The 16189-nt window shown below is 40.7% G+C and overlaps 1 protein-coding gene across 2 annotated transcripts in view; it reads right to left on the bottom strand.

Annotated features, from left to right (window-relative positions):
- The window catches only part of CPNE4 (copine 4), a 257825-nt gene that overhangs the window by 203199 nt on the left and 38437 nt on the right, over nucleotides 1–16189 (bottom strand). For both annotated transcript variants that reach the window (XM_068404460.1, XM_068404459.1), the window contains exon 2: nucleotides 896–1083. In XM_068404460.1, the coding sequence (XP_068260561.1) occupies nucleotides 896–1075 (180 nt within the window). In that variant the 5' untranslated portion in view covers nucleotides 1076–1083. The remainder of the gene's footprint in view (nucleotides 1–895; nucleotides 1084–16189) is intronic.

Raw genomic sequence — 16189 nt, 5'->3', positions numbered from 1 at the left:
TAAAAAACTCATCAATTTAGGATTTTGCTTTCTGCATATGCTCACAGCTATTACTAATTTTATCTTTTGATAGATAACACGATCTTAGTCTGAATGCTAAAACTGTTGAAAATAGATGGATGAATACTCACTCAAAAGAATTGGATTTAATACATTACTAATTTTCTCATGCATACTTTCCATTAAAACTCACACCTTTTAGCTTGATTAATCACAAACACTCAAGAGTAACTTCTAAGTAAAATAACCACTAAGATTTCATTTAAAATATTACATTCCTTTTTAATGTTCTCTGTTTACAATTTGCATGTCTTTAACACATCCTGTTTCCATTTATCAATCAAGTGGTTTCTAAGATCAGGTAAAACGACACAAAGTGGGATTTTAATCATACATGTAATCTGCAATACAACACAAACTGATAAGGCAAATGCATTAGTTTAAGTTACTGACTTCAACTGTGAATCCAACTGTAATGCTCAAAAATTGAAAATCAAACTACTCTGTCACCAATTTCCTTGCCAACTAGTAATAAACACTCCTCTCTTCCACAGCTTTTTTCTTCTTTAGATTGGAAAGCATGATGGTCAGTATCATTATCTCTGCTATTATACAGCTTTTATGAAACAAGAGGGCCTAAAGGGAGAAGTTTTATGATGCTTCATTCTTTAATAATCTTCATTTTTAATCTAGACTCCAAAGAGAAGTTCAAAGTATCACTAAGAGTCTGATTCAGTGTGTTTCAGTTAATGGAAAATCTCTCTTTACAAGATCATGCCACAGGCTTCAAATTGCTTCTTCTCTTTATTTCTCTTGCTATTTGAATTTTGCCTCAGTTTCTCTATACCATCCTAAAGCATCAGAAGAATCATTTCTACTTTATTTAAACACTTACCTCAAACCACTGACCATGCGACTGCATCTTAAGGATGACACAAGGATCTGGTTTTGAGAGGGCATCCCTGTCTGATATGCCTTTGCATGCAACTCGCAGCTCAACTTTAGTGAGGCATGGGCTGTTAAAAATTCCCAGGGTATTGGCTGCTGATTCATAGATGTTGCTCATTTTCTTCATTCCTTTTTCTGAAAGAGAGAAAAGATCCATTAAGAGCAGTGCACGCACAGTATAGTCCTTTCCATGCAGAAGCCAACACAATGTTCGCCAATTGGACCCCATAACTGTAACAAAGTCCAGAGCAAGAGGGGAAAACATAAAATCAAATTAATACCTATGGAAGAAATAAATACATCATCTTTGTATGTTCAGAAATAAGCCAGCTTCAGAATGAAGCTTTCCACCATGCCCCTGAACTCTGGGGATGAACTGTGACCTCAACTTCCATCTCTGTTCCTGCTTGTCGAACTGTGTTTCCCCAGGCCAAAGGACATACAGGATGGTAATTCTGAATTTCTCCCGATGAAACCTTATTCCAGTAACAAGGCTTAATTAAATTTGTTCAGCACTCCATCAATCTGCTTTTATTTCTCCATACTCCATCTAAAAAGCATGCGCTTCATCTAACACAAACATTTTATGTAAATACCGTAGAAGGCCCCCTTCATATCAAGCTTAAATTCCAAAATACACTTCTCACTCTATTTCCACACTTACTGCAGAAGATTACCTCCCCCCATCTCTAAGCAAGTAGTCAAGATTGATGGCTAAAGCAGAAGGGCAGGATATTTATGCTGGCAATTGTTGTTGTACAGTGTCTGCTCGTTTCGGTCAGGAATCACATTTACATGAACACACACAGCTGGAATAGTAGGAACCTCTGGCCCTTCCTTCATTATAAACTCCACCACCAATCTTGCAACTCAAGCCTTTGCTCTCAATATCTCAACAGAGGCAATAAAAAAAAAAAAAAAAACAACAAACCATTTTTAACACAGAACTTAGTAAAAATTACTATATGATCGTTTTTGCCTCATTAAAGAATATGGGAACACTTTAATTTGCACACCTGTTCTGAGCTTCACAGTCTGACCCCTAAAAATCTGTCTCCTAATAGAAGGATTAGTGCCTTCACCCCCCTTTACCCCATTCATAAGAGATGCAAAAAATTAATTTCATGCTTTTAGAGGGCAGATTTATCTTACTAGATTATCAACCATTTTTTGTGATCTGTTTCAAACCTCTTCACTGCCTCTTCCACAACACCCTGTTCTCAGAGGTTAATGATTTTTGAGAATTGTTTTGACAAAAGTTAAATTTTGGCAATATGGAAATGAAAGTGAAGTTTCATTCCTCAACTCTGCAAAGTTAAAAATGAAAACATATCCAGTTTTCCTATGAATTATAAAGGCAAAATTAGAAATGTATTTCTAAATTCAGAGTTAAGGAGAGTTGGCAATACAGTGTGGACCTCTAATACATACAGATAAGCTTCAGAAATATAAGTCTGAATGATGAGGTAGATGATCTACTGTCCTTTCAGAGAGCAGAAAAGCTTCTTAACAATTGACAATTCTTCAAATCCATTCATATCTGTACAGCAACTTACTATGTGACCACCGGTTTGCTGTGAAGACCCCAGCCTGTTGGGTTTGATATGTTTGTAAGTGAAGTGGGAGTGGATGGACTCTAACCACTCTCTCCAACTCAGGCTCTACGGGCATATTTTGTTATGGTAAAACAGGCTTTTTGAAATGTGAACCACACCCCAACCATAGTGCCTGATATCCTAAGATCAAAATAGCCTTCTTCAGCCCTTCCCAGTTACCTGTAAATGCTGTCGCTTAAACTGTTTCCTTGGATTTACTGCTGGGAAAGAAACATGACTGGGAAAAAAAAAAACAAAACTAAACAAAATATGGAAAAGGTAATGATACCAGGCTATGTTCTAAAGCCCAAAGAGCATACCCAACTTCTACACGGTGTATTCCTATACACTAGTTTAGCTTCTCATACATCTTTAGCTAAGACTCTTGATACCAAAAATAAACCAGCACCTTTCAAATCTCTTTCAAATCTTTTTCAAGTCTTTTACAGAGCAAGGAACAACACTTTGTGCTGGGTCAATTCACATCAGTGATGGCAAGATGACAGTCCTAGCTTGCAAGCAAAGGCAAGCATAGGGAACTGGGCTATAGCCTAATCAAACTACTCTGATAAAATCATAATTCAAGAAGCAATGATCTGCATGCAAGAGGGACCTGACATCTGATAGCTCAACTAATCACGACAAGAAGTGTCTGGAAAAAGTGCTAACGAAAGTGATGATTCAAAATGATGTTTGGGAGGCTGGTTTTCTTCTTTTTGTTGCTTTTTTTCCCAAGAAGAGAACAAATTAAAGTAGTGGTAACTTTGACAAAGCCACTGAAGGCTACTATTTAGCTAAAAGTTACAGAGAAAATTATAGGTATTTATATATATTTTGCTAGCAATCATCATAAGTCTGTTTTTTTCATTTTATTTCTAATCTGTCCCTGATATACGATGTCAGGTACCTAAGTTTCCATCAACTATGATTACAAAAGACTGTTAGAAACTGAGGTGGGGGGAGGGACTGTTGTCTAATTATCCATGATTTTATAGTCCCATCTCCTTCAGAAAGCTACTCAACAAGCTCATTCCACACATTTACAAGACATTTTTACATGTTGCCCTTTCCAAATTGAAATCTATTTGAAAATTGGGTTAATTCTGTCTCATGCACATCTTAAATCATTAATGAAATGTCATCGTTTGTGCAGAAATAGGTTGCTGATTTAATTAAACCGGATGATTTCAACACTAAAGAGAAGGGGAAAAAGTAGCAGAGTGAGGGGGACAGATGTATTTTTCTTCCTCCCACAATAATTATATGCTGTTTTTATAGAACAGCGGGTAAGTATAAAATTATATTTCTTTTTATCACTACAAGTATTACTTCAGCTTTTACAAGTTCTAAATTTATCAATGGAAAAGATCAAGCCACAGTCTTATTCTTTTGTCCCATTATATTCTTCTTTTAATATAATCACCAGCTTGGGCTGTTGTACTGATGTCATGTTACCAGGAAGCTGGGGGCCTGGGAAATAGATTTTGAGCCTACTGAAAGCGGCTAAAAAAAGTATTATTTTACGTAAACAGAGACAAGTTAGATTGCGTAAGACATTTTTTGTCAATTAACTACGTACATTATTGATGGAAGAATAAATTCATTTTTCTTTGCTACAAACTCTTCCCTTTGTACTTCATTAGAACCTCATTATTCCTTCAATGTCCATGTGGCTTTAATAATCACTGAATAAGAGCTGTATCTGTGAGAGGAAAGCAATAGCGTAGATATGAAAGCAAGTGATAAGTCGCATACTACTGAAGTTTCCAGTTCATTGCTGCATACATTCTCTTTCATTTCCTCTGAAAAGGAGGAAAGCAGTGTACCATTATACACTTCCCACACAAACTCATTAGCCACTGCTAGACTGCACAGAACGAGCAAGCAAAATCAGGCCTTATGTTTTCACCTCTCCATGGTGAAACAGCAAGGAAGACGGCAGTACCAACTGGAAAAAAAAAACCTTATTTTGCCACCTTAAAGTACACTGTGCTGAACTTGAAACACGTACCACGTTAACCAAGTTAAAAAAAAAAAAAGGCACGAAAGACCTTGATAGCACCATATACCCTATGGAACACAAAGAAAAAGTGAGGACCTTGGAAGACAGCTCCACTCTCCCAAAAATATTCTACATCTGGCATACTTAGAGCTCATTTAGTAGAAAATAATATGCTCTTTTGACATTTTTAAGAGATTCGTGGCTCAGAGAGATCTTATTGATGTGTATAAAGAACACGAAGACAAATTTTTCTCAGCAGTGACAGGACAAGAGGCAACTGGCACAAACTGAAATACAGAAAATTGTGATTAAAGAAAAGGACGCTTTTTACTGTAAGGTTGGTTGAACACTGGAACAAGCTGCTCATAGAACTTGTGGAGTCTCCATCCTTGGAGATACCCAAAATGTGTCTGGACATGGCCCTGAGCACCTGTTTTGAGCAGGGGTTTAGAATAGATGATCTGCAGAGGTCCTTTCCAACCTCTACTACTCTGTGAGCAAGCAGGAGACAATCAAATTGTAAATGTTTTAGGATAGAGATGGCCTCTGTGATCTGTTGTTTTTCCTGTGCTTAGCACAGGTGGGTACTAATCTATGATTTGGGCCCCTTGACTTCAAAACCAGGCAGAAAATCAAAAGACAGACATGAGTCCAGCATTTCTGATAACTAGCGCTACAAAGGCTCCTATGTGTAGATATTTCAGGAAAAAAACAGCACACAAGTTCGGAAGTTTATGCCTGGTTAGATAACTGGATTACATGGAAAACCAGTATTACACATTTGCCGGCTACATCCTTCTCCTCTCAGAGGGACTGAATGGCTTAAAAATATTTAGTCATCTAGTGCCTACAAAAGTAAGGATCTCTGATGTGAAATACAAACACTACATGCCTCTCTCCAAGATCTAAAAACCTTGAATTAAGCTCACACAAACAATCAGAACCACCTTGTTACAAAATGGTCATCCACACACGGCTTTAGAGAACCTCACCACAAAATTATAACCAGGATCCTTAGATACACCGCGAAATAAATCTAATATCTTATTTGAATTCAGATTTCAAGTTTTCTCCCCTGCCTACTCTGTCATTTTGCTCTCCTACACACACACACACACACACACACACAATCTCCAAAAGCTTTTCTGCAAGCTGTCTGGGTGAAGTACGAAGAAATTGCTTCTCTACAGTACCTTGCGAAGAAGGGAAAAAAGCACACTCAGCCTCACCTTCAGGTAACAAATGAGTAGGGAATGAGAAAGATGCTGAGATTAAAAGCAGTGACCACTGTGCTCTGCATTTGGAAACAAGGCTTGTTATTTAGAAATCTGTACTCCAGAAAAAGTACACAGAAATGGATTTGGGGGTTGCAGGTTTCCCATCACCATGTGTTGAGGGCTGTGTTTGAGTCATTTGTTTTACTGTCACCCTTGGTCGTGAAATGAAAACAAGCCAATAACAGCTGTCTGCTTCTGCAAAAGTAAACAGCAAGACTCCGCTCCTGGGAAGGTAAATGATGTTTACAGTATGTGCATGCAGCGGGAAATACTAACGGTAGAGTTATGAAATAAGAGCTGTAAATACGTGCCTCCAAAAGATGGCAAGACCTAAAAGCACTGGATGCTGTAGCACTAGCTGCTCCCTACTTATTTATACTTATAAATTATATACAGGGGAGACATTTTGCATTCAAAACACAGGAGCAGCTGAGCTCACTAGACAGAAAGCTTTAAATCTACAGTTTGTGGATCTTCCAGGGTTTACATTTTAATAAAAGCAAATAAGAAAACCAAGCATACAGTTAGCAGCTTAAAATACATAAAACTCAGACTACCAGCTTCTGCTGGAAAATAGTGCTCCACAATTTGAAAGAGATGGAAAACCACTTTTCTACATTATTAAGAAATGCAATCCTTATATCACTAGGAATAATGTTTCCTCCTGTTCTAGATTCTCGATTTATGTTACAACTCTGGCATAATCAAAATCTAAGTAGTCATGTTCATTTTTAGGTAAAATCACTAGGTTTAAGTGACAAGGAGAATCTGATTAAATAAAACGCCATTTTGAAAGTATACTAAACTTTTTATAGGGTCTGATATGAGATCCACAGAAGTCAGTGAGAAAATAACCCACTGATTTCAATAAAGTGGGCGGCTGAGTAATATAGTGCCCCAAGCGGTCCTGTCTTCTCCCAGTGTATTTTATCATTTGGCAAGACAGTAATGAAAAATAATAATCAGGCACAGAGGGTTCAAGTGCTTCAGAACCGCCTCTTGGGGCCTGACCCAAACGCCAGTAAACTTATTCATTGGCTTCAAATGTGCATTTCTCAGGCCTTGAGGATTTATGTGCTTTTGTCCTGTCTCCCATTACGATGCAAGACCAAGTTACACAAAATACAGGAAGAGCAAGATCTACAGAAAAGGATGAAATTACATTGGGTGTTCAGGTAGAAAAGTTTTAAAAGTTTAGTTACCTGTTCAACTCTAGCAGAATGTAGGCTACGGATCCCTTCAGGGAATGATACTAATTGAGATCAGCAATCATTTTTCTTTAAGAAACTTTATGTGTTTGGGAATTCCCAGTCTCATTGAATTACTCTATCAGTTGTCGGCATCGAGGCTTCCTTGGTTGTGAAAAACAAACCCATTCCTTCTCATTTAGCTGTGTGGTTGGCAAATAAACTTTGTGCAAATGAGTGTCCTGGTTTGGCCTAAACCAGGCCGATTTTCCTTTCACTAATTTTTACTTTCAGCTAAGTCTCTTCTAAGTAACTGCACTTTCTGAAACTAACTGCATGTTTTGCAGACAGTGTCTGCTTCCAGGACTGATAACGCTCGAAGTTTGTAGTTATCACTGAGGCACTGGTAGGGATGTTATGCAGAAAGGCTCTTGCTGTACTTAGTCTTAGAGAAACCAAGGTCACTGCTGAATTCCTCACTGCTTACAAGTGAAGAGCTGAAGGGGGGTCGCAGCTGCAGGGGGGGAGCGGACAGGACAGGTGACCCAAAATTGACCAACGAGGTATTCCATCCCATACACGTCATTCTCGGTATAAAGCGGGGGGATCACAAGGGTCTCACTCTCTTTCTGCTATGGCCAGTGTCCGAAGAGGACTCTGTCCGTTTTCCTGCTGCCCCCGATCCCGATCCGTGCATCCCTGAATCCAGTTCTCGACCATCGCTGGGCCCAGCCTGGGCCTTCCCAGAGCCTGCCCTGCAGTGCCGGGGGTGACGTGGCCGACATTGGGGGAGCTCGATCTTGGTTTTGTATATATTTGTATATATTTATATATATATTTGATTATTCCAATATTATTATTATACTCTTTTTCATTATTATAGTTTATTAAAACTGTTTTAACTTTCCAACCCGGAAGTCTCTCTCCCTTTTCCCTTTCCATTTGGGGGGCAGGGGGAGGGTTAACAGAGAGCATCTGCCACAGGTTTAACAGCCGGCCCAGCCTTAAACCGTGACAGATTTATTGGCGCCCAACGTGGGGCTCAAGAGAAGCTCCGACAGGTTGCTCTGATAAGTTGAATCCCAGCTCCGGCGGGAGGAGACCCAGATAGCTGAGCCAGGAGAGTATCAGATTTCCTTCTTTGAGATTTACAAGGGGTTGGAAATTAAAACAGATAGCTAACATGGTAATGTCACTTTTGAACAGTGTGTTATCTCATCTCATTATACAGTTTCTTTCACAGCTGAGTACTGCAATGCTGCCTTACCTGCCGTATGCAGTGTATTATTGCTTGCTCCTTATAAATGTTTACATGTGGTTTAACAGTAAGCGCCGCTCAAAACGTTTCATTTTGCTATGGGGTTTGTTACATGTTTATGTTGTGGGAAATTGGGCAGTTACTATTCCATTCTCTTATCTCTATGACACAATGATGGGCAGCTTTAATTGCGAATCGGTAGCAGTGACTTCATCTGCGCACTCCGGGCATCCTTTGGTCGATTCTGTTAATGATTACACTTCCAATTTTACTTCGGGAAATATAGTACCTTCCGCTTTTTTGCCAAGCTGATTCCACTAGATTCTGCAAAACTCGGGTGGGGCATGTTTTTATTCTTGGGTGTCCTGAATGTGTTTCTGGTGTGGTATACGATTAAATGTCGGTGCAGGGACAGCTATAGGTGTTATGCTGCCTCTACAGCCACTAAATCCACCCAAACCCCAGCATCTACCCGATCTGTACCAACCGCCCCTGTAACCAGGAAGAAACACCAAAAGAAATCAGCTCGTGAAGAGAAGGATGATGACTCAGAGCCTTCTAAGACAAAGCCATCACATGACCCAGATGAGGGCCCTTCTCAGGCAGAGCCACGGTCCGACACAGATGGGGGTATCCTTGATCGTCTTTTTAAAGCAGACCCATCACACAAGAAAGGTCCTTCTAAAGCAGAACTATCACAGGAAGAGGACTCAGACGTAGAGATAACCTACCACTCCTTATCCCTGAAGGACCTGGGAAATATGAGTAAAGACTTCAGCCGTTATGACGGTGAGCCAATTACTACCTGGTTGCTCCAATGCTGGGATAATGGGGCGGATAGGATGGAATTGGATGGTAGAGAAGCCAGACATTTGGGATCCCTGTCCAGAGATGGTGGTATTGATAAGGTGCTTGCAAGAAGGTCAAACACTATCAGTCTCTGGAGGTGGCTCTTGTCAGCTGTAAAGAGCAGGTATCCCTATAAAGATGACGTTATGAGCCACCTAAGCAAATGGACCACTATAGAAAAAGGCATTAACTACCTTAGAGAACTAGCTGTGCAAGAGATCATTTATAGACACCCACAGGAAATTGTAGATCCTGTAAATACTGATGAAGTGGAATGCAACCGATCCATGTTCCAGAAAGTTGTGAAGAGTGCTCCACTGACATATACCCATACACTGTCAACATTAGTATGGGGAAAAGATGCTATGGCACGACCTAGTGCGGGTAAAATGGCTAACTGTATGCGACAGTATGAAGATAGTATCTCTTTCCCACTGCAGGCCTGCGTCTCGGCTGTGGAAAAACTGACTAAGCAAAACCAGGACATATTTAAACAACTATCAGACAAACTGTCCAGGATAGAGAATAAACTTGACTCTCTACCTACACAGGCCCGCATTGGAGCCATTAGGAGAAAACACCCTCCTACAGAACCGGCTCAAAGGAAACAGAACACATCATGAGGTATCCTGTGGTTTGCCCTGCGTGACTATGGGGAGGACATGAGCAGATGGCATGGACAACCTACCAGTACCCTACAGGCACGAGTACGTGAGTTGCAAGCTAAAAGAAATACCAGAGAGAATTTTCCTAGGAGGATGGCTGCTCCAGTTACCAGTGAGCAGGACTCCAGTCACAGTAGATGGGCCTCAGATCCCTATTTCCAAAATGTGAATGGGGAAATGAAGGTCCAATCCCTGTGAGCAGCACAAATCCATTCTTTAATTAGGGGGGCCCTGCCTCTAGCCAGGTGGAGAAGAACAACCGAGTTTATTGGACTGTGTGGATTCGATGGCCTGGCACATCAAAAGCACAAAGGTATCGAGCCCTGGTAGACACTGGTGCATAGTGCACCCTAATGCCATCGGATCATAAAGGGACAGAATCTATCAGTATTTCGGTAGTAACAGGGGGATCTCAAAAGTTATCTGTATTGGGGGCCGAAGTGAGCCTAACTAAAAATGAATGGAAAAAGCACCCCATTGTGACTGGCCCAGATGCTCCATGCATCCTTGGCATAGACTACCTTAAGAGAGGGTATTTTAAGGACCCAAAAGGGTATAGATGGGCCTTTGATATAGCAGCTGTAGAGACTGAGGACATTCAACAGCTGTCTACCTTGCCTGGCCTCTCAGAGGATCCTTCTGTTGTGGGGTTGCTGAAAGTTGAAGAACAACAGGCGCCAATTGCTACTACCACGGTGCACCGACGACAATATCGCACCAATCGAGACTCTCTGATCCCCATTCATAAACTGATTAGACAATTAGAAAATCAAGGAGTGATTAGCAAGACTCGCTCACCCTTTAATAGTCCTATATGGCCAGTGCGAAAGTCTGATGGAGAATGGAGATTAACTGTGGACTATCGTGGCCTAAATGAAGTTACGCCACCGCTGAGTGCTGCCGTGCCAGACGTGCTGGAACTTCAATACGAACTGGAGTCAAAGGCAGCCAAGTGGTACGCCACCAGACATTGCTAATGCATTTTTCTCTATTCCTTTGGCACCAAAGTGCAGGCCACAGTTTGCTTTTACCTGGAAAGGTATCCAGTACACCTGGAATCGACTGCCCCAGGGGTGGAAACACAGTCCTACTATTTGCCACAGACTGATCCAGATGGCACTAGAAAAGGGTGGAGCTCCAGAACATTTGCAATACATTGATGACATCACTGGACATCATTGTTTGGGGTGATACAGCAGCAGAAGTTTTTGACAAAGGGGAGAAAATAATCCAAATTCTTCTGAAAGCTGGTTTTGCCATAAAAAGAGGCAAGGTCAAGGGACCTGCCCGGGAGACACGCATTTGTGCAAAATTTATTTGCCAGCCACACAGCTGAATGAGAAGGAATGGGTTTGTTTTTCACAACCAAGGAAGCCTCGATGCCGACAACTGATAGAGTAATTCAATGAGACTTGGAATTCCCAAACACAAAGTTGTTGATGGGCGTCGCCAAATCCCGATAGAGGTAATCAACAAAATAACAGCCATGTCCCCACCAACTAACAAAAAGGAAACACAAGCCTTCTTAGGCGTTGTGGGTTTCTGGAGAATGCATATTCCAGATTACAGCCAGATTGTACAACCCGTCAGTCTCTCTCCCTTTTCCCTTCGGGCGGGGGGGGCAGGGGGGTTAACAGAGCGCGTCTGCCACAGGTTTAATAGCCAGCCCAGCTTTAAACCATGACAATGAGGAAAAATGGGAATTCATCAGAAAGTGCTGATTCAGCAAGTTGATTAAATTAATATTCCATGTGCTTAATCAGGAATTTGCTAAGACACGTGGCTAGCCCAGGACTGAAGACAGGTAAGCAAGAGCCCAGAATGACAGTAGAAAAAGCAGACCTATCTTTATTGCAAATGTATATCAATGATTGGGAACCAGTGATCAGCCACAGAAACTGATGTTCATTGCCCTTCATTTCCTCTGTAAAGCAATATTTTTTTCACCATAGCATTTTCATAGCATAGTGTTTTCTGTAAACCATCTCCTTATGAACTATTTTTTTTCCATATGTTCAAACAAAATTCCCTTGTTGCAGCTGTGACCATTGCCTCTTGGCCTTTCTCTGTGCATCTCTGGAAACTTACTTCACATGAACAATCAGTACTATCTTATAACACGGTCATTCAACTACTTATCTTTGACCACGCTCACAGACTCCTGATTATCAGCCATATCGCTAATCACTGCACAAGACTCTCCTCCTATCAGTATTAAAAAATTATTCTGGTCAACAACTACTTTATAAATTGCTACAGAAGTTTAAATGATTACGGCGAATACAGACAAAATGACAGGTGTCAAAATTAATTTGAATATAAATTACTGTATAATGAGAAGTCAATAGGTTAGCTAGACCCCTCCACAGGATAGTTTGTGCAATTAAAAATACGATTTTTTCCTCCTACGTTTTGATTGTCTGGCTCATATAACAATTAACGAGGATTATTTGAAGTTATACCTACCAAAGTTTGAAAGAGCTTTTTTACAAAATGAGCAATAAACCCAGTAAGCAAGGAGGATCTGGAGAATCCACAGCAGCGCTATTCTGAACAATGAGACAGATCTGATAGTGTAAGTAATTTATTTGGACAGAAAGGGAGAAGGTTCAGAACAAAGTGCCAGGAGTGTAAATGGAAATATACACACATTGACAGTTCAAAAGGACTCATTACCATAGAACCAGCTGGTTCAATTGTAAGGGGAGAAGGGAAAGTCACTGGAAAGAAACCGAGACATCTAATGTATGACAGAGCACTGTACAAAAGTGTGCTGCACCTATACAAATAACCCTGTTTCAGTTAAGGTAGGGGAAAACCCCACAATAACTGGAGCACTGGGTGATGCTTAAATGTGCCCAATTCTGGGTGCTCTGAGTAGTTCCCACTGAAGTCAGACTCACTTGATGCAATGCAAAGCACCTGTAAGAGTCAGCAGCGAAAATACGTATCTTCTGTTACCTTCTGCTAGAAGTGCAAATCTAAGGTTCTCCCTTGTTCCTTTCGTTTGTGGCTAATGCCATCAGTCGCCTCTTACTTCTCAAAGTTCCCACTGTCTTGCCACTCACAATGCTGTAATATGCAGAAGATAAATCTAAAAATCATTAATACAAAAGACAGGAGACTGAACAGATAAGAGATCAAAATAACTTCCCTAGGGATAAATGCAGACAAGAGGGTCCTCTGCTACTGGAAAGCAGTACCGATGCTTTTTAGTGGACAAGTGGCAGAGATTTTTCACAGAATCAACCAAAGTCTGCTTTATTTACATTCACTGGATTTGTACCAGTCACAAGGAGTCTGCCTCTCCTGCGGCAAGGCTAGCTTGAAGCCTTTTGTACAGAGGGTGCATATTTTGTACTGTTTAGAAAGTGACACCTTCTAAGACAGCGTGGTGTCTTAATAGGATAACAGAAATATATTTCATTGGGAACAGTGTAGAAGCCAGAGAGAGAACAGACTGACTCATTGATATGCTGCACACCGTAAGAGCTAGCCCCACAGATGTTCTCTTATCCACAGTCTTGTTTCCCTAAATATGCCTGTCCAAATCCTTCACTTACAACTCAATACTGCCAGGCACAAACATGAAACAGTCCCAGTCTTCCTCTTTCAAATAATGAAACCAGCATATTTTATCTCAGAATATATTAAAGAAAGTGGGTTTGTCCTTAATTTCACTTCTATTTGCAAAGCCATTAGAACTGATGTTCTACAGCCCTTTCTCACAACTATAAAAGTTAAAAATGTATTAAAAAAGCAAAGGAAAAAAAATGCCAGCAAAGTTCAGACTGTCCTATAACATGACTCCATGAGCTGAGGATTTATGAGCAGAACTGAATAATATGAAGCCCTAGTAAAATTCAGGATGCCAAATAAGTCAATTATTTGCCTCCTGGTTTGGCTATTGGGTCTCAGGAGTCTGCTGTGTTACTGTTGAGATGATGCCTGAAGCATAGGCAGCTGTAAGCACAGGGACTAGGCACTGATACATAGAAAAGCTCAGGATCATTGAATCCACGTCAAACACCATACTGAGGAGTTTCACACAAAAAATAACCTATTATACGCAAACCATGTGTGGTTTGTGAACATAAGTGACATGTAAGCATAGTAAATCACAGAAATGTAACTGAGTATCTCTCTAATCAACAACTTCAAAGCTACTGGCATGTGATACTTATTTGACTGCTTAGCACTAAAAGCCATTACAATTCTCTTAGCTTTGCCATTTTAGTTTGCTGCTTGTACTAAGCGATATATCAAATGAAACATGGGAAAAAAACTCTAAGGATATGTTTGCTGCTTTTTTAAAATCAGTTTGCCCAATTAGGTATTAGTGGGAAAATAAAACAGTGTTTGTCTTAACAAGAACTCTGAAGCCTTACAATATAGTTACTTACCCAAGAATCTCAAATAATTAACTTCTAATTTATATTCCACTATACTTCAGAGAAAGATAAGCCTGGAACAAAAAAATCAAATAATCTCAGCACTCCAAGGTGTAGCAGTCACAATTCTGCTATCAAATAAAACCATCTGAGAGCCTTCAGAACACATTGAGCCAAAATAATTGTTGAAATAATTAGCCAATTCCGAACAACAAGAAAGATTAAGAGTCTACTATGTTAATCCTTGCATTATCATCTACACATACATAAAATACATTTGAAATTACAATTACCCACTATCCACTTTGCAAAAGCACACTGGCTACCAGCTACAGGGAAATGAAGCAGCAAGTTGTATTCCTCAGTTATACTCAATTAAACCAAAGTATGTATATAAACACATGTAATGCTTGGAAGAGTTTATCCATTTACAGATGTAACATATTGCAAACTGCTCGTTTTCCTCAACAGATGGCCGTAACGGCTTTTCCTGCAGCATAAAAATGATCCTACAAGAGAAGCTGCTTTCTGCTGCTAATCCAAAGATAGGCACATCAAGAACACCACTGAGGAAGAACTTCCCATTCACCATTTAGTTCATGTATTTGCAGCGCAACCAGAAAGTATAGTTACTACAAGTTGGCTTGGGGCTTCTCAGCAGTGTGAGAAAAAGTAAATTTATCTACTACACAGGAACGTTCTTGGGGCCACGCTAAGCCCAAAACTGGGACAGAGCTTTAAAGTCAAGTTGCTCTGTCAGGTAGGCCAGCAGCACAAGAAAGGGAGCAACTGATACTGCCGCAACCAATTGCTCTCTCACTTCATAGTTGCTCCCCCAACGTGCTTGATCCCTTTCTCAGCAACAACCAGAACTCCTATGGCCTCCCACGACTCTGATGCACAAGGAGCAGCCTGCCCACCCTCAGGGGGCTGCTGGGCAATGGCCAGCTTTGCCTGCTGACTAGAGCCAGTCCTGAGTTCACTTGCTTTGCAATGGAGGTTCAGTGACAGCAGATCAGGCTTGTACCACTAATTTAAGTTAGAGCATGAGCCTTTCTCACCTTCTTGTCATTTACTTACTTTCTATTTTCTTTTAAAGATCCTTGATCAAATGTTTGAGGAGTCACCCATGTGACTTAGGCCAAGCACACATTGCCACTGTCTCAGCTAAATCAGCAAGGGATATGATCACATTGCAGCTCCAGCTGCACCAGGCACCAGAAAATCCTCAAGGAGAAGCAGCACTGACGGCTAAATTATATTTATATTGGAAGTGTTAATTTCTTTCCTAGATTCATTTCTACTAGCTTAGTCTGACTTTCCTCTGTGGAGCTACATCCTACTCCCTGTTTGGAGTGCTTTGCAATCACAGTACCCCCATATTACAACAGACACAGGCACTGAGAAAGCCAGTAGCTATTTTTGATATCGAATTGATTCATAAAAGAGTTGCAGCATGCTGTCAGCAAAAGGTCCTATCAGTGACAAACGCAGCACTGGTGCCAGTGCCTCACCATTCCTCTGCTGGCATGTCCACGCTTCACAGGAGCGGTGCTCTACTGAGCTACCAAAGCTGGGTCCCAAATGTGTCGAGACAAAGCGCAGCCTCACACAGATCCTAACCTGGGCCCTGGAAACAACACAGCTTTGTCAGCAATGTTATAGTGGAGCTACTTCCTCCTGACACAGTGCCAAGGCTTTGGCTTAACATCACTTTCGAAAACAAGCTCTAAGAATCCAGGCTACCAAGAGTTTTCAAATGTTTCTCTCCCTCAGGAATTCTTGGGACATGATAAACATCTTTGTTGTCAACTACTAATAGAGATGAGAAGCAAGATACTTGGAATGTCTTTTATAAAACTTTCTCCGACACAAGACTGTCTCTTAAGCTCTCCTAAAAGGACCCTATGAGTACACACAGGAGTTATGTCTTCCTTGTGAAATCTGCAAGTCACCATCAGTCTTTGTTAGCATATACTGACAACAAAAGGGTAAAACAATTCAACTCTGCTAGTTA

Source organism: Nyctibius grandis, chromosome 7 (genome assembly GCF_013368605.1).
Source record: "Nyctibius grandis isolate bNycGra1 chromosome 7, bNycGra1.pri, whole genome shotgun sequence".
Taxonomy (NCBI): domain Eukaryota; kingdom Metazoa; phylum Chordata; class Aves; order Nyctibiiformes; family Nyctibiidae; genus Nyctibius; species Nyctibius grandis.
Note: the sequence above shows the minus strand (reverse complement) of the source record. Positions and strands in the feature narration are given on the sequence as shown.